Raw genomic sequence first — 24,985 nt, 5'->3', positions numbered from 1 at the left:
TAATATTGAGATCGCAATGTATTGGTTTGAATTGTGATATTTAAGGATACACACAGATCAATGTAAAGTCTATGACATAAATCATATTTTGAAATTTAAATAAAATCAAGCAGCTTTGGTTTTTCCAACAACAACTGATAATGACGGAAGGCAGAAGCCTGAAGAAGCTTTGAACCGATCTTTGGATCTCAAAAAAATTTCAGTTCTCAACAACTTGGATTCTCAAAATAATTAATTTGGGAAAACAGTGCTGCGAGAACAAGAAATCCTTGGGAAAGATGATTGCACCTGGATTCACCCGGATAAGAAGATTCAACAGGTGTCACACGGAGAGGAGGCCTCACCTGGGTTCAAAAATCATACAAAGATGGGCCATCGAGGCAGCATCTTCACTGCAGTCGAAGGAGTTTGACGAAACCCATAGGAAGGACGTCCAAGAAGAAGAATCATAATCCAGGCTGACACTCCCAGTGAGGGAGCGCCGCCCAGTGGGAGGGGCAGTGCCGGGAGACGTGCCGCTCAGTTGGAGGGGGCCGTCTTTCAGATGAGACATTAAACCGAGGGCCTGTCTGCCCTCTCAGGTGGACGTAAAAGATCCAAAGGCACTATTTGAAGAAGAGCAGGGGAGTTCTCCCCGCTGTCCTGGGACCAATATTTATTCCTCAACCAACATCACTAAAAAACAGATGATCTGGTCATTAACACATTGCTGTTTGTGGGAGCTTGCTGTGTGTAAATTGGCTGCTGTGTTTCATATATTATAACAGTGATTACACTTCAAAAAATACTCCATTGGCTATAAATCACTTTAGGACATCCTGTGGTCATGAAAGGCACGACAGAAATGCAAGTCTTTCTTTTTATTTTCAGTTGATGTCTGTCGGTTTAATGAGCATATTCATGCAGTTTAATTCATTCTTGTATATACAATCCACAGATTCACAATATTTACACACCAGTACTCTATTTAAAGACAGTCCGTAGTTGATATCACACGTTACAGTTTCAAATTGCTGCAGGATCAGATTTAGAAAGAAACAGTGCCCTTCAGAGTCCCGGTCTGTCAAGTCTCTGACCAGCAGAGCACAATCAACACCTGGACTGCAGAGGTTCAAGGAGAAGGGTCACCTCCACCTTCTCAGGGCAACTGGAGATGGGCAATAAATGCCAGCCTGGCCAGCCAGGCCCACATCAAATTAATAAATACAGGAGGCAGAGAATGAAACTTATCCACTTTTGTTGTGAATACAATTAATGCTCAAGTGCTTTGGGGGTTTAAAAATGGTCACATTGGCCTCTCCGCAGGGCACACAAACTTCTGTTACTCCCACTCCCATCCATTTGTTTCTTGCCCGAAAAGACGACAGTCGGGAATAAACAAGGAAAAGGAACAAAACAGAGAAAATAAAACAAAGGGGGGAAAAGAAAATAAACAAACACAGAAAAAGTACAAAGAGCAGACCCGTGCATTTAGAAAGCTTCAACACACAGAAATACTCCCCCAGTAATCTGATTTCACATTGATCACCACCTTCCCCATGAGTCTGTTCAGACTATCGGTGGATTGCAGGAATACGACAGTGTGAGCAGGGAGTGCAGACACCAGGGTCTGGGCTGTAATAGAGGCAGGAGGTGAGGTAGGTGAGCAGTGAGTCTGCAGCACTGCACAAGTTCCAGTTCACACAGGGATAGGAGGACCTGCTCCAGCGTCCCCACAGTGAGGTTCAGTCTCTCCTCCTCGCAGGAAATTTCTCTGCTCCTCAGTGCCTTGGATTCCTCCGCCTAAAATAAAGAGAATTTCACAAAATTAATTTTGACACATGCGGATGAACGAGGAGAGAGGGAATCCTGCCCTTGGATTACGGGCGACACGGGACGCACCCGGACCACGACTTTCTCCGGTCTCTGTGTTGTCACAGTGTGAGTGTGTCGCAATTCACTGGAAATAACAAACAAAGGAAATCTTCAGACACATTGGTGCAGTCAGTACACAGTGACTAGAGGGATTCTGACCCGCAGTGAGGAACTGGGCACTGGTTTATATGTAGAGCAGCTGTACATTGTACAGGAGATACACACACTCCCCAATAATACATCAGTGAGCTGTACACTGTACAGGAGATACACACACACTCCCCAATAATACATCAGTGAGCTGTATACTGTAGAGGAGATACACATCCCATTAATAAATCAAGGAGCTGCTCTGTCCTACCTTGCGACAGGGAGCGACAGATCATGGGGACAGAGTCTGCAGCTCAGTTACTCACAATTCCCTCACCAACATTTCAAACTTTTCCTCATTTGTAAAATCATTTTCCACATCTCCCCATTTTTCAGTTCCCCCTCAGTTTTACATTAGTGGAAGTTGAGGAAGATGATGAGGGAGAGGAGGATGAGGAAAATACTCACGGCTCTGTTTGGATTTTCCGATTCGTTCACTTCTCCAGATTCCCAACACAATTGCAGGAACGAGTATTACGAGGGCGATTGCAAGAATGAGGACAGCAATCCAGTGACTCCTGGGCCCTTAAAGAAATAAAGTCGGAGAGTGTTGAACCTCGCAGTTTCATTGAATGCTCCGTCATTACTTACAAACCCTCCGACCGTCCTCCCTGACACAGGATCTGGACACAATCCTCATTCACCCCTCCCCACCACTCTGTCCCGGGGGGTGTTACAAGCTGTCTGGTACCTTCTTCACCCATCAGCAGAGACAGTGAGTATCAGTGGGCTATTCCACTGTGGGGGGGCACCACACCAAAGCTCCTTGCTCTCCTCCGCCAGTGAGAGTCACTTTACAGCGACCAGGAACCAACAGATTGATTTACTGTCCCTCGCCCAGAGACCCTCAGACCAGTTCCCCCCTCCCTCACTCACTGTCATTTCAGAGGTTTGTTCTTCGACCCTCCGCTCCCCACACGGAGCCTCCCCGGACTGGAGCACAGGTCGGACAATCGGCCTTAGTGTTCCAGCCCTGCCGTCCAGCAAAGGCCTGTACTGGGACCACAGATCGCTGAAACTGTCCTCTCATTCCCAAACTGATAAGGTGCCCGGTTTGGTCACCTCTGGTTCGCTTTCGGGTGATGCTCTGTGAGCAACGAAGCTGCGATTTAATTGGTGCAGAACAAAGCAGAAAAGCTAAACCACGTGATAGGACATCAAGTTAAAACCTGGGTCACGGCCCATGACCCATTGGACAGAGCACCAGAGAGAGTGGAGAGAGGGGGAGATGTAAAAATCAGAGAGAGTGTGATTAGGTGACACCGAGCTTGGGTTTTACGGTTAAGGAGTCCTTGGAACGAATGAGGGAGAGTGGGAGAGAGTCTTGTTTCAGCATAAGGAGATACAGGCAGGAGGAAGAGAGTGAGAACAAGACAGGAGCACCGGGGAAAGAGAGAAAGAAAGCGAGCGACTGGGACATGTGAAATGTTAAATACTGTTCAGGACAAGAAGATTAATACAAAAAGAGGAAGCTGAGTTTATTGGAGGCAGTTTGAGCGATGGTGGAGAGGGATCTGAAATGGGACAATATTACACAGATGTTTCACTCTCTCACCTCTGGCTCGCTCCCCATCACACAGCTCTGCTGTGACTGGGTCACTGGTTTCCTTACTGACTGGGTTCTCCACGATGCACGTGTAGGTGTGAGGCTCCTGTTCACTAGTGTTCCCGAGCTGTAGCACGGCTCCGTTAAACGTGTAGGTGGAAACACCGTGAGCTGATTGCTTTTCCCACCGATGGGTGACGTTTGTTCCTCTGGCAGTTGAACAGTTCAGTTTGAAGTTTGATGAGCAGTTCCCAGTGATCACAACCACCGGCCTGGACACAGGTTCTGAAACACAGGAAATTCCCTTATAAATAACTTCCCAAATGTACTAAATAATCCAGGCTGGCACTGTCGGAGGGGCAGTACCGAGGGAGCGCAGCACTGTCACAGGTACCGTCTTCCAGATGAAAGACTCATTGCCTCTGATAACACCTGACCCTACTTCCCCTGTTATACCCGACGGAATGGCAAATATCAAAGATTCATCAGAACATTAATCACGGTCGCTATGGAGACCGGTCCAAATAAGGGCAGGAATCCATCCCTTCCAAAAATAGTTGAGGAAATGTCTTCAATGCCACTTTTTTGAAGCTGTTCAGATTTCTGGAGACTACACACAAATATAAAAACCAACCAAACCCTGCTCTGTGATCTCCAGCAATAGATAACGGATAATTCCAGAAATAAATTGGGTATTTAATATACTGAAAAGGACAAAAAAAAGCAGAATATTTTTTTAATGGCGAGAGATTGGGAGCAGAGATTCAGATGCCCGGGTTCACAAATCACTCAAAGCTGGTGTACAGTTATAAAACGTAACCAAAAACGTTGGCCTTTATCTCAAGGGGGCTGGAATACACAGGGGAGGCAGTAATGCTTCCATTGTACACAGCCCTGGGTTAGACCACACCTGGAGTACGGTGTTCAGTTCTGGGCACCGCACCTCAGGAAGGTGATTTTGGTCTTGGAGGGGGTGCAGCTCAGATTCACCACAATGATACCATGACATATCGGGTTAAGTTACGAGGCCAGGTTGCATAAACTTAGCTTGTATTCCCTTGAGTATAGAAGGTTGAGGGGTGGTCTAATCAAAGTGTTTAAAATGATAACGGGATTTGTTAGGGTAGATACAGAGAAAATGTTTCCTCTGGTGGGAGAGCCCAGAACAAGGGGGCACAATCTTAAAATTAGAGCCAGGCCATTTCGGAGTGAAATCAGCACATTTTTTGACACAAAGGGTGTTGGAAACCTGTCCCCTAAAAGGCTGCGGATGTTGGGGGTTAATTGAAAATTTCATAACAGATCGATTTTTGTTGGGTGAGGGTATCGAGGGATATGGAGTAAAGGCGGGTAAATAGAGTTAATGCACAGATCAGCAATGATCACATTGAATGGCGGAACAGGCTTGAGGGGCTGAATGGCCTCCTCCTATTCCTATATCTGGGGGTTAGCAATTTACATTCTGACTGGTCTCTCCGTACTCACCAAACGCCCACAGATCAAATGGATCCCGGTCCTTGTTCCTCAGTTGTTTTCCAAGGTAATCTGTCTGAATCTCGTACATCCCTCCGTCATAAAGTTGGACATTCTGAAGCTCGAAGAAGCCATCCTTGTGGAACTGAACCCGGTGTCTGTAGTAAGGGTGCGTCACATACGGTCTCTCTGGACGGTCAGACTTCCAAGCCATGATTTTAAGTCTGATCGGGGATCTGCGCCTAAATGTCACTTCATGCTTCTCATCGCTGTAGTGATTGATAGGAAACCTGATGTCTTCTCCGGTGGGGAGTTTAGTGATGCAGTTGGGAGAAGCTGATATTGCTGCTCGGCACAGTGTAATCCAGTGAAGGACTGGAAAGGAACAGATCACAGAGGGACTGAACGACAATGATTATATAGAAAAATAAAACTAAACACTGCCTGAGGATTGGTCTGGATCCAGATCGAGTCCATTTTACCCAACCAGATACTGAGCATATTATGACCTTACAGGAAGTTCAGCATTTACTACAGTGATATTTACTATCAATGGATCTTGAAAGTACCTGCAAACAGCCTTAGGATTTCCACTGTTTTCCAATCCGAGTGTTTCATCCTTTGTTCCAAGATATCCCACGTCTCCGGGTGACTCCTCTCTCTGAACACACCTTGCTGTAGTTGATTCTGAAAACACCAGTGATTCTGCAGAAAGGCAACAAACTTCAATCTGTGCAAGGATAATAGATTTCCAAATTCATTCTCCAATCAGGCCTAAAACCACCTTTAAAAAAGTGAAAGGCAAAACATTTCTATGCACACGTTAGTGGGAGATGGTTTAATGCTGATCAGGGTGAGGGATCTCAGTACAACAAAAAACAAAGCATTTTTAAAATCTAGTTTTGTCTTGTTATTGGCCCCTTTAACTCAGTACATTAGGAGTTTAAAACCAGCTCATTGTATCCTGTACCAGCCCAAATTGATATTCATCAATTGCCCAATAATTTACTAAAAAGAATGAAGTTCTTCTGAAGTGTCGTCACTGATGTAATGTGGGGAAACACCGCGGCCAATTTGCGCACAGAAAGATCCCACAAACAGCACTGTGAGAAATGACCAACTAATCTGTTTTAGTGATGATAGTTGAGGGATAAATATTGGCCCAGGACAACTCCCCTGCTCTTAATCCAATAGTGGCCGTGGGATCTTTTACATCCACCTGAGAGGGGAGATGCAGCCTCAGTTTAACCCCTCATCCGAAGGACAGCACCTGTGACAGTGCAGCACTCCCTCAGTCCGACACTGAAGTGTCAGCCTGGATCATGTGCTCGTCTCTGGAGTGGGGCTTGATCACACGGCCATCTGACTCAGAGGGGAGAGAAAGAACGGCAAAAAGACCCAAAACATGCAACAGTGATGGCAGCATAGGTGAGATGGTAAAATACAGTGAAACCTGTAAAGCAGGGACCCCGAAGGGGCTTCCTTCAGGTGTCCTTATTTTCAGAATGGTCATTGGACGTATGGTAAACCAGACGAGCCAAGTGACCCGGATTGGCTGTCTCTCCTGCAGCATTCCTTCTTTTCACCCTCACCTGGGATCGTGCCTAATTCTGGAGCCCTGCCAGCGGGATGTGACTTCTGTTCATTGGGTTTCCCAGTTCATTGCCATCCCGGGGGTCCTTTTCCATTGATGGAGGGATGTCCTGATCCTGGGATCTGCTACACTGGCAGCCTGCACAGGGAGAGGTGGCTGTTGTAGGGCTGGAGTGCGGGGGGAGAATTAATGTCTTGCAGACATTCTGGGACCCCCTCCCTCCGTGTGCTGCAGCTGCTAATGTTTGAAGTGCTGGGGTTTGGGTAGGGGGCTGTTAGCAGCTCATCTGTACCGGACCTACTGGGGGAGTGAGTGAGATGTGGTGTTGCCCATTGCAGTTCCCAACTTGTGGAATGGGGAGTTCTTTACTCAGCATCCACAGGGGACGGGCGAGCGCCCTGACCCCCGGGGGGCGGTTTCTCTGCCACCATGGATACTGGGTAGAGATCTCCCTTATACAAAAGCCATTTCTGTCACCCGCTGCCGCCTGGCACTTACCTGCGTGTCCCGTGTTTTAAGTTGTAAACAGACTTGGAAACGATGCGTTGAAGTCTGGCTGTAGTTTGTAATTTGCGAGTGTCGGTGGTTTGAAAGTGCAGCTTGTATCTGTTCCAATGCAAGTTATTTAGGACTGTCAATAAGGGGCAGTTTTTTTTGCAGGTTTCACTGTACACACAGGTCAACAAATGAAGCCCAAAATGAACAGAATCGATTATATAATATTTAAAAATGACGACCACATGAACTCAGATATCGACAGGGTTCGAATTATTTAGTTGCCGAGGAAAGTTGATTTCAGCCAGAGGCGCTGAAACTCAAAACAGAGAAGGAACAAAATAAACAGGAGAGAGAATGGAAAATAATGTGGATTCAGGCAGACAAGGAGGAGAAACAGAATCAACAGAAAGCAGAGAGGAAAGAGAGTGCGATCCGATTCTGAACACACACAGAAACACAGTGACGGCAAGTTCAGAGAGAGTACAGTTCATTTAGACCATAATTCTGCTGGGAATAATTTCATTCAGTCCAATTTGATGTCACGTTTTAAAGGGGATAATATCTCTGGTTGTAACTCCTGGGAGCAGTCCCAGGTGATCTAAGGATCCGGTTACTTGACCGACAGTGCGAGAGGCGGGTGAATGAGCAGATCACCGTGTCTCAGTGACCAAACAGCAGTCAGATCCCCCTCCCCCGCGGTCAGCTGGCAGGAGACCACACAGACAGATGTGCACCCACCGCCCTTCAAGGTGACAACTGCTGCTCAATGGTAGCACTCTGACCCCTGAATCAGGACAGTGTGGGTTCAAACCCCACTCCACCTGAGTCAATGACACCAACAAACTGAGGACCTGAGGAAGGAGGAAGCCTCCGAAAGCTTGTGAATTTAAAATAAAATTGCTGGACTATAACTTGGTGTTGTAAAATTGTTTACAACCAACAAACTGGGCACAGATTAATTCCCTGAGTGATTCCCAGGGACACTCACTGGACACAATGTCCTTACCTTGTGACACTGGATCAATGGGAATCGCTCCTTCCTGCACTCACTGAGTGACTGATCCCAGACACTGAATTTATACCCGGGTATCTTCAATTTCAAATAATGCTTGACAACCGCGTCTTTACAACGGAAGTGGATTGGTTCAATTAAAAACCTGGAACAGGGACCTGATTGGGTGAGTGACCCACATGACTCTGTCACCCAGTTAACCATTCAGGTCCCGGAATCCCCGGTGAATTAGATTAACCAGGTCCATTCATTGGAGTGAACAGTTAAAGCGGATTTGTGGCAACCAATTATTTTGATGATTTTCACAGCTTCAAATATTTACTGAATATTCATGATGAAACTATCCCTGGTCTGTGTAACGTCCTTCTTAAATGAGGAGTAAGATCAGGGGGAGGGATATCAGGACAACCAAAAGTAAAGCATTTTTATCGAGTTTTAGCTTGTTATTGGCTCCTTTAACTCAGTACATGAGGAGTTTTAAACCAGTTCAATGCATCATGTAATCAGCTGGCCAATAATTTGCTAACAAGACAGAATGAAGTATTTTTGACGTGTAGTCACTGTTGTAATGTGGGAAACGCAGCAGCCAAATCTGCTGACAGGTGGATCCCATACACAGTAATGTGATAATGACCAGATCATCTGTGACAGTGATGTTTATATGTTTATATAAATATTGGCCGGGAGACCAGGAGAACTCCCCAGCTCTTATTCCAATAGTGTTGGGATCGTCTACTTCCACCTGGGAGGGCAGACGGGGCCTCGGTTTAACGTCTCCTCTCAAACTCTGACAGTGCAGCACTCGCTCTGTGCTGCACTGGATTCAGTCTGGATTTTGTGCTCAGATCCCGGAGTGGGGCTTGAACCCAGTAAACGATGTGAATCAGAAGCCAGAGTCCTGCCCCTGAGCCCCGGCTATAAGACCCAATATATTAATTTACTGAGCGATTCCCAGGGACAGTCACTGTGCCCCGTGTCCTGACCCTGGAATAAATGAGTTTATTGCAGTTCAATTTCAAAAAATGCTCCATTCCCCACCCAGGGAAACTGACAGGGAGAGTGAGCCAGGGACCATCCCGATTGGCTGAGCCCCGCTGTATTGGTTTGCAGTGATTGGTTGCCCGCCTGTCAATCAGTGAGTCCCGGGGATTTCTGCCCTTCAAGCAGGAACTCGGACCCGTTCTGATTCCCGGACTCAGCTGAGAAATGACCCCGTGGTCTTCGCCCCTTTCCACAGGGACAGGGAGACGTTGCAAATCAGGCCGAGCTCTTCCACAGATTGTTAATCCCCATTGAGGGGGTTTCGGGGCTGATTGGACATTCGATGCTGCAGAATCTCCCGGTGCTGGAGGGGTCCCAGACTGCACCGACCCGGGTCACAGTCTTCAAATAATGTGGGGCCGGGGGATTCTCTCAATCTCTGCCCCACAGGACCTGCAGCCTTCACTGAACAAACTCACCCGGGCCCCTCGCTCACCCCAGGGCCGGGTTTGCAGGTGGGCTCACACTTTACCCAGAGTCTAAATGGGACCCTCCCAAACTGGGGGCCGAGGAGGAGCAGGGATGGGGCTGGGATAAAAAGCAAAGCGCCGAAATCTCCCCGCTCCTCCAGTGTCCCAGGTTGGTCCTCTCCCCTCCCCTATCGTTAGGTCGGGTTGGATGCAGAGCTGCGGGTTTGTGTTGTGATTTTCCACAGTCTCGCTGTATCAGGAGGAGGGTTTGGGTTAAAATCCTTTGGTGTGATTGAAGACAGGTCCAGATCGAGAGAAACACATGGGGGAGAAAGGAACTTTGGCTGAATGTGACCCAGAATATTGGATCAGGCCGACCATTGAAAATCATAGAATCACAGAAAGTTACAGCACAGAAGGAGGCCACTCGGCCCCTCGTGTCCGTGCCGGCTGCAAGGGAGCCATCCACCTTAATCCCACTTTCCAGCACTTGGTCCGTAGCCCTGCAGGTTACCACTTCAAGTGCATATCCAAGTAATTTTTAAATGAGGGTTTCTGCCTCTCCCACCCTCTCAGGCAGTGAGTTCCAGACCCCCACCACCCTCTGGGTGAAAAAATTTCCCCTCAGCTCCCCTCTAATCCTTCTACCAATCACTTTAAATCTATGCCCCCCGGTCACTGACCCCTCTGCAAAGGGAAACAGGTCCTCCCGATCCATTCCATCTAATCCCATCATAATTTTATACACCTCAATTAAATCTCCCTTCTTTGTTCCAAAGGAAACAACCCCAGCCGATCCAATCATTTCTCATAGCTAAAATTCTCCAGTCCTGGCAACATCCTTGTAAATCTCCTATATTCCCCCTCATGCAATCACATCTTTCCTGTAATGTGGTGACCAGAACTCTACACAGTACTGAAGCTGTGGCCAAACCAAAATGTGTTACCCAGTCCCTGAATCTCACCGATCCTGGTGTTACCCAGTCCCTGAATCTCACCGATCCCGGTGTTACCCAGTCCCTGAATCTCACCGATTCCGGTGTTACCCAGTCCCTGAATCTCACCGATCCCAGTGTTACCCAGTCCCTGAATCTCACCGATCCCAGTGTTACCCAGTCCCTGAATCTCACCGATCCCGGTGTTACCCAGTCCCTGAATCTCACCGATCCCAGTGTTACCCAGTCCCTGAATCTCACCGATCCCGGTGTTACCCAGTCCCTGAATCTCACCGATCCCGGTGTTACCCAGTCCCTGAATCTCACCGATCCCGGTGTTACCCAGTCCCTGAATCTCACCGATCCCGGTGTGACCCAGTCCCTGAATCTCACCGATCCCAGTGTTACCCAGTCCCTGAATCTCACCGATCCCAGTGTTACCCAGTCCCTGAATCTCACCGATCCCAGTGTTACCCAGTCCCTGAATCTCACCGATCCCAGTGTTACCCAGTCCCTGAATCTCACCGATCCCAGTGTTACCCAGTCCCTGAATCTCACCGATCCCAGTGTTACCCAGTCCCTGAATCTCACCGATCCCAGTGTTACCCAGTCCCTGAATCTCACTGATCCCCTCAGTTGCCCCAACATTGTCTACTGTGAGACTCCATTGGTGAGTAAAATATTACTGACTGAGAGGGCAGATGGGACCCCTGTTTAATGTCTCATCTGGTCGGCGGCATCTCTGACAGTGCAGCACTCCCTCAGTACTGCACTGGAGGGTCAGCCTAGATCAGTAGGCTCAAGTCTCTGAAGTGGGGCTTGATCCACAACCTCCTGACTCAGAGGCAAGATTGCTCCCCACTGTGTCACAGCTGATACCTAAGATTGTGGATGGCTCGGGCTTCATTCATGAATGAACAGACATTGTAGAGGGAAATGCGGAGAGGGACAAGTGATTGTCAATCCACTAGCAGAGTTCAAGGGGCAGTGGTGGGTCGGGTGAGTGGAATGGGAAGGAGGTTGGTGAGATTAGCCCCTGTGGGCATTTATAATGGAAACTGCCTATGTAAACTTGTCACACTGTAATTACACCCTCCTGCCAGTGGTGGCACTGTAGTTCCTCAGTTTACCATCTCCCAGCAACTCAGCCAGCACTGCAGTGAGATTCCTCTGGGCTTCTCAAATTGCTGCTAGTTAACTATAAATAATATCAAATCAAGGGATTATATAAAAATAATGACAGAATATATGACTTTAAAGTGTCGGCTGATTTCCGCCTGATTGCACTGATCTGCTGGTCTCCCCCTCTCTAACAACATTTCACCCAAACACTACACTCAGTCTTTACTCATTGTGTAGATATCGACTGGTGTAGTTGTAAAGAAAGCGCTACATTTGCGCTGATGGATTATATAATTAGGAATAAATTGCCAATAACAAAGGCAGTGGATATTTGGCATGACCCAGAGGTCACAATTTCTAACGGCTTTAGCCTTTATTGAAGAATTGCGTATTGGAACGTTACAGGATTGGACAGTTGCTGAAGTAACACGTTGCATTTACTGGGTCTTGTGAAATCAGTCAGAATGTGTCAGTCCCATCAACACCAAAGCCCAGAATAGAGTGTGAAGAGAACTGTCTCTGAGTGCGTTATACAGTAAGTACAGTGTTTAAAGTCAGAGCAATCTTCCACCTCAATACAGAGACAAGGAATATATTTTAGGAAGATAACACTGACCTACTTAAATAAGATGTTTGGCAAAACATGAGGTGACTATTCTGTCTAATATTCCTGCATTAATCCATTCACTGAAATCTTGTGTGGTGTGACAGTATAAATTGGATTACCCTTCAAACTGGGCTATAGTCTCTTAATATATGAGGTGAGACAGAGGTGACGTGACATGAAATAAAACCTTAAACTAGATGATGAAACCATGAGCCAGATATTCCAAGAGAATGGCAGGCATCAAATACAAGCGCTATTGTGTGGAGTTGTACACAGAGCTTCTGACCACAGTACACTGGATGGAGAACGAAGGGAGCCCATCGCTCATGAACTCATTGGCAAAAAACACTTCCCTTTGGCGTACGTTGTGCTCTTTGACCATCCAGGAAGAACGTCAATGATAGGATTGGTCTTCCCGGCCGCACAATCCATAAGGAAGGGAGGCCTTGAATTCTGGGTACACTGCGATCCACGGCCTCCCGTGTCAGCGGGATAACGGCAATCGGGTTTCATGTCAGAATCGGGTTCCTGGTTCATGGGTTCAGGGGCGCTCCTGTCATGGTGGAACTGGGTGGCAGTCTCAGGTTACTTAATTACAATGAGCCAATCTCAGACAAGGAGACAGACCCTCCCCCCGCCCCACTCCGTGAGCAGAATAGTCTAGTGATTAATTGGCATTAGTCATTAGAATAATTACAGTTAAAGCTACAGGTCCGCTTGGCTCCATGTCAGTAGTTTCCAGTGTTGAGAGCGTGTGTTAGTAGCAGAGATAGAGAGCGGCGTGTAAAATGAACCAAAGCTGAAGCTTCTGCATCCTTCAGAATGCTCTCGGTGCTCCATTCGTGCTCCCACCAGCTTCACGGGAAGGGGCAGTCTGGATTCACAGCAGCACCGAACCAGATCTCTGCTCTGAAATTTAAATAAAAGAAGTTTTAGACAAAAGAACCAGAGGGGAGATGAGGAGAATTTTTTTTTTACGCAGCGAGTTGTTATGATCTGGAATGCGCTGCCTGAAAGGGCGGTGGAAGCAGATTCAATAGTAACTTTCAAAAGGGAATTGGACAAATACTTGAAGGGAAAAAATTTGCAGGGCTATGGGGAAAGAGCAGGGGGAGTGGGACTGATTGGATAGATCTTTCAAAGAGCTGGCACAAGCAGGATGGGCTGATGGCCTCCTTCTGAGCTGTATCATTCTATGATATGAACTGGTTGTCTATCTCTCCAGCATTGTACTCACTTCACTCTCTGGTCTTTATATTTATTGCTATCCATCTATTTATTGGACTCCCATATGGACAATACTTCAGCATCAGTTCAATGTCCCAGTACTGAAGGAAGAATTGGTTGGAGAATCTGTACTGTAAAGTGCTGGCCCAACCTCTGATCTATGCTCCCATGGAGAGTCGCTCCCTGGTGGGAGCACAGGGAACAGTGAATTTATCCGTTCAATCCATTGGGAAGCCCAGTAAAAATGCTCTTCCAGTAGAAACCAGTTTAAAAACTGGCTCAGTGGTGTCATTGCCTGGAATCCATGTGTTTATGAAGACTGATGGAGAGACTGAGTCTCATCATCATGTCCATGTGAACAACGAGGCTACATTTCAGTTTATAGTCCTGCTGAGCTTTTCTTATCTGACCAGTCTCTGGGTGTTGACTCTTAAATCTCTCGGTGAGCCGTTAAATTTCAGAATTGAAATTGACTCAGAAATTCCCCCAAAATAATTTGCCCAACTCTTCTTAATTGGAGGGTAATCAAGATTCTGGTCTCTTTTATTGATCCTCAATTAATACGCTCTTAATTATGTGCACGTGTACATTTAATTGTGCACACGTTCTTGTACATCGAGCTGCATGTTTCAGTGTGTTAATGTGTGCGTTTGTCCATGTAAGCTTGTGTTTACATGCGGGAGGGAGATAATGAGGGTTTGACCAAGGGAGCCATCGTAGCCAACCTCAATTCTGCCATCGTCCAATGTCCACATATAATCCCTTGCAGCAAAGTTGCTGGGCAGTGATAAGGAGCAAGAGGGGGGAGAAGCTTTAATCTCTCACCATCATATCGTTACCTCCAGTCAGTCAAGATGGCCAACCTCCCATTACTGTGTAGCCGTTATTTAACTTACCTGGGCTTCTGCCTGCTTTGTAGTTCCCACAATCCTCTTCCATTATTTCTGGGTTTCGGTGTTCCGATCGTTGGTCCGTTTCCAAAAAAATCATCATTGCCAGAACTGAAAATGTCATCTTGACTTAAGTCGGGCATTCTGATACTAGGGGCCATAAATATAAGAGAGTCACTAATAAATCCAATAGGGAATTCAGGAGAAACATCTTTACCCAGAGAGTGGTTAAAATGTGGAACTCGATACCACAAGGAGTAGTTGAGGTGAATAGTGTAGATACATTTAAGGGGAAGCTGGATAAACACAGGAGGGAGAAAGGAATAGAAGGATAGGGGGATAGGGTGAGATGAAGAGGGGAGGGAGGAGGCTCGTGTGGAGCATAAACACTGGGATAGACCTGTTGTGCTGAATGGCCTGTTTCAGTGGTGTAGACTCGATGTAACTTAATGTTACAATGTAACAACATAACTCAGTGTAACAATGTAACTCAATGTAACAACGTAACTCAGTGTAACAACGTAACTCAATGTAACAACGTAACTCAATAGGGATGAGCATTAAATGCCGACCCTGCCAGCAACACCCATATCCCGAGAACAAACTTTTAAAAAAGTTCTGTGACTAACTGACGATAAATTCCACCTTTGCAATCCTGTTTGTCCTGAGGTTGACAATGTAACACCCGGGAAGGGGAGCTTGGCACTTCCACTGGAGGGAGTTTAAAACCCTGCCACTCGGGGCGGAAATGAAGTTTCACAAATCCTGTCAGGAACCGGGCTGAAGACTGTTTGCTCGCCGACCGGGGGAGGTAATTGTAACTTTGGCCGATAGTGGAATATGGGCGATATCAGATTGGCTGCTCATTATAGGCCACCCCTGATACTCGTTCCCAGTGACTTCAGTAGAATGGAGATTGCAGAGAGGTGCACACTGGCAGTAGATCTGATATCACCCGCTTTAGACCATTGCCCATAGTTATCATTACCCCACCCCAGATGCAAACCTGGGGTTCAAATTTGCCCTTGTGAGTTCCTGCACACGGTGGGAATGCACATCAGGGAATCACACCCATCCCACCCCACCCCACTAAAATGAATCGATGGGAAATCACAGGTGGGGCTGGGCTGCCTGCACAAGGTCATTTTCACCCCCTGCTTACACAGCTTTGCTTCTCCTTGTTGTTTCCCAGCACTGGCACGGGTGGTTTCTGAAGATGTGGATGGGAGTCTCAGGTTCACATCTCTTGATGCGATGCCTGCATCAGACTAGGAGCCTGCGTTCATGCTTCGTATTCCAGGGCTTGTGTCTACACGGAGCTAAAACTGCTTCAAATCAATGCAAACTGTGCAGCAGGCCCGTTCTACAAGATCCCAATCTCAGCCCCGCTGTTAGAAGCAGCGATCGATCAAAGGGGAAAGTGGATTTCCACCGCTGGGGACTCTGAGGCGAATTCATCCCCTGTACGTCTCTGAGCAGGTCACAGAGTGACACCAGCAGATATCCGGGAACATCCCGTCTCCTCAGCCCATGCATGGCATGCTTGGAGGGGGTGGGGCTAAGAGGGACATATCTGTCAGAAACCTATAGGGGGTCTGGGTGAAACAGTGAGTTAGCACTGGCCTCTCACCACTGGAATCTCTGACTGTTGGGATCAATGTCTCCTCTGTGCGCTGGCTGTAAGGAGCCAAAGTGAGATAAACTGGGGCTGTGGGAATCCAGTTTCTGGGGGGCCTAGGCCCACAGTGCCACCCAGCCTCTAACTCAGCAAAACTGCCATTAAATGTACCGAGAGAGGCCATGGGGCAGTAATAAAGTGATACAGTGAGGCCGGGGCTCAGGCACGCCATTGTGGCATTGAGAAGGGGCTTTGTGCCCTGTCTAACCGTGCCCTGCCTCACCTGTCAGTGCTCAGTGCTGTCACCAAGTGCCCGGATTGAGAAGTTTCCCATTGCCCAGTGCTAACACCCATCACGAGCACAAACTCACCTCAAAAAAAATAATTGGTTATTAAAATAATTGTGTTAAAAAGTCCCAATCAGAGAATTAGAATTTCTCCATCGGAGGGATGGTTTTGTGAGGCCCTGTCCCCAGTGTGCAGCCTCACTACACACAAGTGGGGGTTGTAGATTAGGCCATTTGGTCCCTATTGCCCTTTCTGCCACACGCATTGGCATCTAGCTGGCAGAGAGAGCCTCACGATATCCGCCAAACACCCAGCGGGCAATTTATCAGGCTCCGCACTCCCCTTAAATAAATACCTGCTGGATCTCTTGCAGAAAGCTACATAGTGGATGGAGTCGTCGTACGTGATCTCGTCTCGTGTGAGGCTCTTCTCCAAGGCTCTTGTTTGCTTCAGACACTTCCTGGGGTTCCCATTGAAAGACCTGACATACATGTTCAGCGAGGAGAAACGGATGTTGAACAGCTGTAGGAGATGTAAAAAGAGGGAAAAATGTCCCCTTTAAAAATAATTTTGATTACAAAAATTAGTTCAGGCATATCTTATATTAGGCTGGGACACGCTCACACCAATCAAAGGTGTCGTTGGTGTTCAGACAGGTCAGCCATGGAAAACAGCTCTGAATACACAATGGGCCAGACCACAAAGCCAGAGAGAGAAAGAGACCCGAAAGGCAGAGAGAGAGAGAGAGAGAGAGAAGGTTATGGGGAGATTTAATAGAAGTCTTCAAAATTATGAAGGGATTTGATAGAGTAAATAAGGAGAAACTGTTTCCACTGGCAGGAGGGTCGGTGACCAGAGGACACAGATTTAAGGTGATCGGCAAAAGAGCCAGAGGGGAGATGAGGAGAATTTTTTTTACGCAGTGAGTTGTGATGATCTGGAATGCGCTGCCTGAAAGGGCGGTGGAAGCAGATTCAATAATAACTTTCAAAAGGGAATTGGAGAAATACTTGAAGGGGAAAAATTTGCAGGGGCTACGGGGAAAGAGCAGGGGGGAGTGGGAATAATTGGAGAGCTCTTTCAAAGAGCTGACACAGGCACGATGGGCCGAATGGCCTCCCTCTGTTCTGTAAGACTCTATGATTCTAATTATAAATAAATCCTCAATAACTTGGAGTGTCACGTCCTGCGCTTCACAGAACACCCCAGTTATATTTGCACTTTGGGTGTCAGGCTGGCACGGCCTTCAGCCCCAGACCTGCCCTGAATGAACGGCCCACTTTGGGGCAGGGGCACATTTTAAGGCTCTTGACGTTGAGGCTTGAGGTGTGCCCTGATGTCCCACTGAATCGCCACCAGGTTTCTCACGTTGGAAAAGTGCTGCCCCCGACTCCCCCGACTCCAACACCCCCCGACTCCCCCCCCCCCGACTCCCCCCCCCCCGACTCCAACACTCCTCCGACTCCAACACCCCCCAACTCCCCCCCCCCGACTCCCCACCCCCCGACTCCAACACTCCCCCGACTCCAACACCCCCCGACTCCCCCCCCCCCGACTCCCCCCCCCCCCCGACTCCAACACTCCTCCGACTCCAACACCCCCCAACTCCCCCCCCCCGACTCCCCACCCCCCGACTCCAACACTCCCCCGACTCCAACACCCCCCGACTCCCCCCTCCCCGACTCCAACACCCCCCGACTCCCCCCCCCGACTCCAACACCCCCCGACTCCAACACCCCCCGACTCCCCCCCCCCGACTCCAACACCCCCCGACTCCCCCCCCCGACTCCAACACTCCCCCGACTCCAACACCCCCCGACTCCCCCCCCCCCGACTCCATCACCCCCCGACTCCCCCCCCCCGACTCCCCCCCCCGACTCCAACACCCCCCGACTCCAACACTCCCCCGACTCCCCCCCCCGACTCCAACACTCCCCCGACTCCCCCCCCCTGAATCCACCACCCCCCGACTCCAACACTCCCCCGACTCCCCCCCCCCGACTCCAACACCCCCCGACTCCACCGACTCCCCCCCCGCCGTCTCCAACACCCCCGACTCCACCACCCCCCGACTCCAACACCCCCCGACTCCAACACTCCCCCGACTCCCCCCCCCCCGACTCCAACACCCCCTGACTCCACCGACTCCCCCCCCGCCGTCTCCAACACCCCCGACTCCACCACCCCCCGACTCCAACACCCCCCGACTCCCCCCCCGTCTCCAACACCCCCCGACTCCCCCCCCGTCTCCAACACCCCCCGACTCCCCCCCGTCTCCAACACCCCCCGACTCCCCCCCCGTCTCCAACACCCCCCGACTCCCCCCCCGTCTCCAACACCCCCCGACTCCCCCCCCGTCTCCAACACCCCCCGACTCCCCCCCCGTCTCCAACACCCCCCGACTCCCCCCCCGTCTCCAACACCCCCCGACTCCCCCGACTCCAACACCCCCCGACTCCCCCCCCCGTCTCCAACACCCCCCGTCTCCAACACCCCCGACTCCCCCCCCGTCTCCAACACCCCCCGACTCCCCCCCCGTCTCCAACACCCCCCGACTCCCCCCCCGTCTCCAACACCCCCCGACTCCCCCCCCGTCTCCAACACCCCCCGACTCCCCCGACTCCAACACCCCCCGACTCCCCCCCCCGACTCCAACACCCCCCGACTCCCCCCCACCGTCTCCAACACCCCCCGACTCCCCCCCCGTCTCCAACACCCCCCGACTCCCCCGACTCCAACACCCCCCGACTCCCCCCCCCGACTCCAACACCCCCCGACTCCCCCCCCCGTCTCCACCGCCCCCCCCCACCGCCCGACACTTTCTGGTCAGCGTTGCTCTCTGGTCAGCGTGGAAGCCGCTCAGCATCGGTTCAGTGCGCCAGCGCGAGAGGGAGAGGGCGAGGTGTGAGTGGGCACTCGTAGCCACGGCTTCCCGCTCGCGCCAGGCGCAGCAAAGTCCCCATCGCCGTGCCGCCTGCTGCAGTGTCACCGGGGAGGGAGGGGGGCACTCGCTCTCTGGTACCCCTGAGGTTTGCTGCTCACACCCTCTGTTCCACTTGCACTCAGGAGCGATATCACTCACCGTAAACACGGACAGCAATGTACCGGTGTCGGCTCACGGTCCCACACACTGCTGAGCTCCCCAACCAACCACCCTTTCAAGCAGCACAGCTCGTTCTGCAGCCAACAGTCAGTCAGTCAGCTCCTTCACTGCGATGGGTGCAGAAGTCGGACGCAAGCCGGACAGCTCCAGCCTTTGAGTGGGAACACTTTTCAAGCGACACCCTTGGCTCAATTGATGGCCAACGTTACACGCACTCTCGCCTCTGAGTCAGAGGGTTCGAGCCCCGCCCCAGTGCGTGAGCAGATATTCCAGGCTGACACTCCAGTGCAGTACAGAGGGAGCGCCGCACTGTCGGAGGATCAGTACAGAGGGAGCGCTGCACTGTCGGAGGGTCAGTACTGAGGGAGTGCTGCACTGTCGGAGGGTCAGTACTGAGGGAGTGCCGCACTGTCGGAGGGGCAGTACTGAGGGAGTGCCGCACTGTCGGAGGGTCAGTACTGAGGGAGTGCCGCACTGTCGGAGGGGCAGTACTGAGGGAGTGCCGCACTGTCGGAGGGTCAGTACTGAGGGAGTGCCGCACTGTCGGAGGGGCAGTACTGAGGGAGTGCCGCACTGTCGGAGGGTCAGTACTGAGGGAGTGCTGCACTGTCGGAGGGTCAGTACTGAGGGAGCGCTGCACTGTCGGAGGGTCAGTACTGAGGGAGCGCCGCACTGTCGGAGGGTCAGTACTGAGGGAGCGCCGCACTGTCGGAGGGGTAGTACTGAGGGAGCGCCACACTGTCGGAGGGTCAGTACTGAGGGAGTGCCGCACTGTCGGAGGGGCAGTACTGAGGGAGTGCCGCACTGTCGGAGGGTCAGTACTGAGGGAGCGCCGCACTGTCGGAGGGTCAGTACTGAGGGAGCGCTGCACTGTCGGAGGGTCAGTACTGAGGGAGCGCTGCACTGTCGGAGGGGCAGTACTGAGGGAGCGCCGCACGGTCGGAGGGGCAGTACTGAGGGAGCGCTGCACTGTCGGAGGGTCAGTACTGAGGGAGCGCTGCACTGTCGGAGGGTCAGTACTGAGGGAGCGCCACACTGTCGGAGGGGCAGTACTGAGGGAGCGCTGCACTGTCGGAGGGGCAGTACTGAGGGAGCGCCGCACTGTCGGAGGGTCAGTACTGAGGGAGTGCTGCACTGTCGGAGGGTCAGTACTGAGGGAGTGCTGCACTGTCGGAGGGTCAGTACTGAGGGAGTGCTGCACTGTCGGAGGGTCAGTACTGAGGGAGTGCTGCACTGTCGGAGGGTCAGTACTGAGGGAGCGCTGCACTGTCGGAGGGTCAGTACTGAGGGAGTGCTGCACTGTCGGAGGTGCTACCCTTTAGCTGAGATATTACACTGATAGCCCTACCTTTCGATATCCTCATCGGCTATAAAGAGATTGTCTGGTCATTGGGCCCATTGCTGTGTTGACAATGGCTGTCCTGTTTTCCTGCAGTGTCTCTGAAGCGATATCCTAGCAGATGTGATAAGTGCAGTGCAGATTCTACACGTGTTGAGGTCATTACAAGATTTACACTGCCAGATACGAGTGGACTGGGAGCTTTTACGTGAGGTGTAACATTCAGAGACACACAAGCCACACAGCACAGCACAGGAGTGAAGTAACAACTCTCACTGTGGGCACTGTACTGGGAAAGGACTTAAGAATCAGCCAATCAGTACCTTTGATCTGATGTGTTCCATTCACCAATAGCAACAATGCCCTTGACGATTGATCTCTCGACCTTCGGATCAATAGTTTGGGCGATAGAAACAGGCTAACGTCACATGATGGGAATGGGGCTTGTACTTACACTCGGGTTACTGGGTGTTGGAGGGTTTGCCTGATACTGTGCAGGAAGCAACAAGTATAAGTTAGCCTGGCGAACCTCTGTCTCATTGTAGGCGGTGAGAAACTGTGCAGTTGTGTCAAACTTTACATCTGAAGGAAATGAAAACAGAGGGGGATCAAAAGGAAGGTTTGATGTATTGCATCGTGTCAGTGAAAACAGCATGTGGGAGCACAGGATCTACAGCCACACGGGAGCACTGTAAGACCATCGGTGTGTGGTGTCACGCAGTGTGATATAACACTCCCGTATATCACACAGTGCGATATATCCCTCCCGTATATCACACGGTGCGATATAACCCTCCCGTATATCACACGGTGCGATATAACCCTCCCGTATATCACACGGTGCGATATAACCCTCCCGTATATCACAGGGTGCGATATAACCCTCCCGTATATCACACGGTGCGATATAACCCTCCCGTATATCACACGGTGCGATATAACCCTCCCGTATATCACACGGTGCGATATAACCCTCCCGTATATCACACGGTGCGATATAACCCTCCCGTATATCACACGGTGCGATATATCCCTCCCGTATATCACACGGTGCGATATAACCCTCCCGTATATCACACGGTGCGATATATCCCTCCCGTATATCACACGGTGCGATATAACCCTCCCGTGTGTCACACGGTGCGATATAACCCTCCCGTATATCACACGGTGCGATATATCCCTCCCGTATATCACACGGTGCGATATAACCCTCCTGTATGTCACACGGTGTGATATAACCCTCCTGTGTGTCACGCGGTGTGCTATAACCCTCCTGTGTGTCACACGGTGTGATATAACCCTCCTGTGTGTCACACGGTGTGCTATAACCCTCCTGTGTGTCACACGGTGTGCTATAACCCTCCTGTGTGTCACACGGTGTGCTATAACCCTCCTGTGTGTCACACGGTGTGATATAACCCTCCTGTGTGTCACGTGGTGTGATATAACCCTCCTGTGTGTCACATGGTGTGATATAACCCTCCTGTGTGTCACGTGGTGTGATATAACCCTCCTGTGTGTCACATGGTGTGATATAACCCTCCTGTGTGTCACGTGGTGTGATATAACCCTCCTGTGTGTCACATGGTGTGATATAACCCTCCCGTACATCACGTGGTGTGATATAACCCTCCTGTGTGTCACATACTCTGACATAGGACCCTGATGGCGTTTCCTTGGCCCACTGTGGGGGCCCCTCCGCCCTGGGTACGTCACTCAGTAACAAGCTGGCGAGGGGAGCAGTGGGTGCCCTCTAAGGCAAGTCAAAAACTTTTGTGGGTGCAGCCAGGGAGCAGGAGTGCTCCTCCAGGCCCACAAGCAAAGCCTGGTCCTGTCCTGCTGGCTTGGACTGCGACTCCCTCTCCAACCCGCAAAATGTCCAGAGTCCGCCTGTGTGGGAAGCTCGATAAACACATGAGGGAGAAAGGGATAGGGTGAGATGAAGTAGGGAGGGAGGAGGCTCGTGTGGAGCATAAACACTGGCATGGACCAGTTGGGCCGAATGGCCTGTTTCTGTGCTGTAAATTCCGATGCAATTCTATATAATTTTCTGATGCGCTCTCCCAGCGGGTGGGTCACCTCCCGGGGAGCTCCCAACTGGGAATCTTACCCTAAAATATCTTGAACTAAGGCAAGAGTGCCCCCCAGTGGTGCAGTGGGAGAGTGCTGCTGAAGCTATTTGGAGCAGGACATCCCAGGTCATTTCCCTGGACTTCGCTCTGATAGCTACTCTCGGGCAGGATCGTGCTTAGAGGTTCTAAAATTGCCCTCAGTATCCTTGGGATAGAAAGACAGATTCTCAGCCAGGGTCTCTGCTCCTGTTCGCTGTCCAGTGCCTCCCACTGAAAAGTGAGATAAAGTTGATTTGGACCGGATTGCTGTCGCAAAGGGCCGGCACAGCCACAGTTGGGCCGAACGGCCTCCCACTGTGCTGTAAACTCTCTTACGGTTCGTCTGTGGTTCAGCCGCGATGCCCCTGATAGTTGAATAGCTTTAGTACCACCCGCGTGACGAAGAGGTGCTGAGGGCCTCTGCTCCCCATGAGCCTGCATCCCAGCAGCACTCAATGCCCGCATGAGAGACGGGGAGATATCTCTGTAACCCCCCCCCTTCACCTACCTTCCTCGTTCACCCCTTGGGTGTAGAGAAGGAGCTGTTTTACTCCCCATTTCCAGCTCGAGCGTTTGTGGTCAGACAGGTGAATTCCGACCCAGGCCGATTCATTGTAATGTCGGACCTGGTCACAGAGAAAGAGAGAGAGAGCGGGGGGGGCGGGGGAGAAAAAGGCAAATTAGCAACCACTGAAGTTATAATTATAGGACAAAGTGTCTGGTCACTCACACCTATACATGGTGCAGGACGCAGGGTCATGTCGATAAAGCTGGCTCACGGCTACCAAGCGTAATGATTGGAAGAGTTCAGGGACATAGCACTGCAGTTACACACAGCGCTGGTTAAATTGCGTTTGAAATAATGAAGGGAATTGACAGGGTAGATACGGGAGCAGACTGCCCACTGGGAGGGGGAGCACAGGACAGGGGATGAGAATCTATAGGCCCTATTTTAACCTGGTGGGAATGGGGCAGGTTGTGGTCAGACACCAGATTTACACCCCGCCTGATTTCATGCAATCATAGAAAGGTTACAGTGCGGAAGGAGGCCATTCGGCCCATCGAGTCCGTGCCGGCTCTCTGCAAGAGCAATCCAGCTAGTCCCACTCCCTCGCCCTATCCCCGTAGCCCTGCAAATTTTTTCCTTTCAAGTACTTATCCAGTTCCCTTTTGAAGGCCATGATTAAATCTGCCTCCACCACCCCCTCGGGCAGTGCATTCCAGATCCTAACCACTCGCTGTGTAAAAAAGTTTTTCCTCATGTCACCTTTGGTTCTTTTGCCAATCACCTTAAATCTATGTCCTCTGGTCCTTGACCCTTCCACCAATGGGAACAGTTTCTCTCTATCTATTCTGTCCAGACCCTTCATGATTTTGAATACCTCGATCAAATCTCCTCTCAACCTTCTCTGTTCCAAGGAGAACAACCCCAGATTCTCCAGTCTATCCACATAACTAAAGTCCCTCATCCCTGGAATCATTCTAGTAAATCTCTTCTGCACCCTCTCTAAGGCCTTCACATCCTTCCTAAAGTGCAATACTCCAGTTGTGGCCGAACCAGTATTTTATAAAGGTTCATCATGACTTCCATACTTTTGTACTCTATGCCTCTATTTATAAAGCCCAGGATCCCGTATGCTTTTTTAACCGCTTTCTCAACCTGCCCCGCCACCTTCAACGATTTGTGCACATCTGCCCCCAGATCTCTCTGTTCCTGTACCCCTTTTAGAGTCATGCCCTCTAGTTTATATTGCCTCTCCTCGTTCTTCCTACCAAAATGTATCACTTCGCATTTTTCTGTCCAGGGAACGCAGGTTAAAAAAAGACATGGAAAATGCCATTGTCCCATGCAATAAAAATGAGGCTAATCTGTGCAGACCACCATAATTAGAGAATTGAATTTTCTCTTCGCCCCGACTACTGACAGCACTGTGCCCACTGATGCTCTCCCGTTAAGGAGTCAGGCTTTAAGCTGCACTGTTATAGTTCAGAGAGTAAACATCACCCCAGCCTGTGAGACGTACTTCAGTTTTACTCTGTGAACCGTGTCGATCGCTGCAAAGAATGAGGATGGAGAAGGAAGCACAAACTTAAAAGGAGGGAGATAAGGGGGGTGATTTTAACCCCCAAGAACGGGTGGGAGTTGAAAAGAGTTGGTGTTTTT

The 24,985-nt window shown here is 50.3% G+C and overlaps 2 protein-coding genes across 2 annotated transcripts in view; both read right to left on the bottom strand.

Moving 5' to 3' along the window:
• Positions 1-883: 883 nt before the first annotated feature.
• LOC137304871 (SLAM family member 9-like) lies at positions 884-8,165 on the bottom strand. Its single transcript, XM_067973667.1, has 7 exons — positions 8,122-8,165; positions 7,116-7,223; positions 5,593-5,728; positions 5,036-5,398; positions 3,560-3,835; positions 2,413-2,529; positions 884-1,782 (listed from the first exon to the last, which is right to left on the bottom strand). The coding sequence occupies exons 3-7, from the start codon at positions 5,639-5,641 to the stop codon at positions 1,679-1,681; spliced, it is 909 nt and encodes a 302-aa protein (XP_067829768.1). The 5' UTR covers positions 5,642-5,728; positions 7,116-7,223; positions 8,122-8,165; the 3' UTR covers positions 884-1,678.
• Positions 8,166-11,962: 3,797 nt separating this feature from the next.
• Positions 11,963-24,985, bottom strand: part of LOC137304870 (uncharacterized) — a 28,141-nt gene continuing 15,118 nt past the window's right edge. Inside the window, exons 5-9 of the mRNA XM_067973666.1 lie at positions 23,330-23,447; positions 21,162-21,289; positions 16,621-16,787; positions 14,366-14,509; positions 11,963-13,151 (exon numbers count right to left, since the gene is read on the bottom strand). Of these exons, the coding sequence (XP_067829767.1) occupies positions 13,100-13,151; positions 14,366-14,509; positions 16,621-16,787; positions 21,162-21,289; positions 23,330-23,447 (609 nt within the window). The 3' untranslated portion in view covers positions 11,963-13,099. The remainder of the gene's footprint in view (positions 13,152-14,365; positions 14,510-16,620; positions 16,788-21,161; positions 21,290-23,329; positions 23,448-24,985) is intronic.

This window comes from Heptranchias perlo, chromosome 39 (genome assembly GCF_035084215.1).
Source record: "Heptranchias perlo isolate sHepPer1 chromosome 39, sHepPer1.hap1, whole genome shotgun sequence".
NCBI lineage: Eukaryota > Metazoa > Chordata > Chondrichthyes > Hexanchiformes > Hexanchidae > Heptranchias > Heptranchias perlo.
This window is presented reverse-complemented; position numbering and strand designations above follow the sequence as displayed.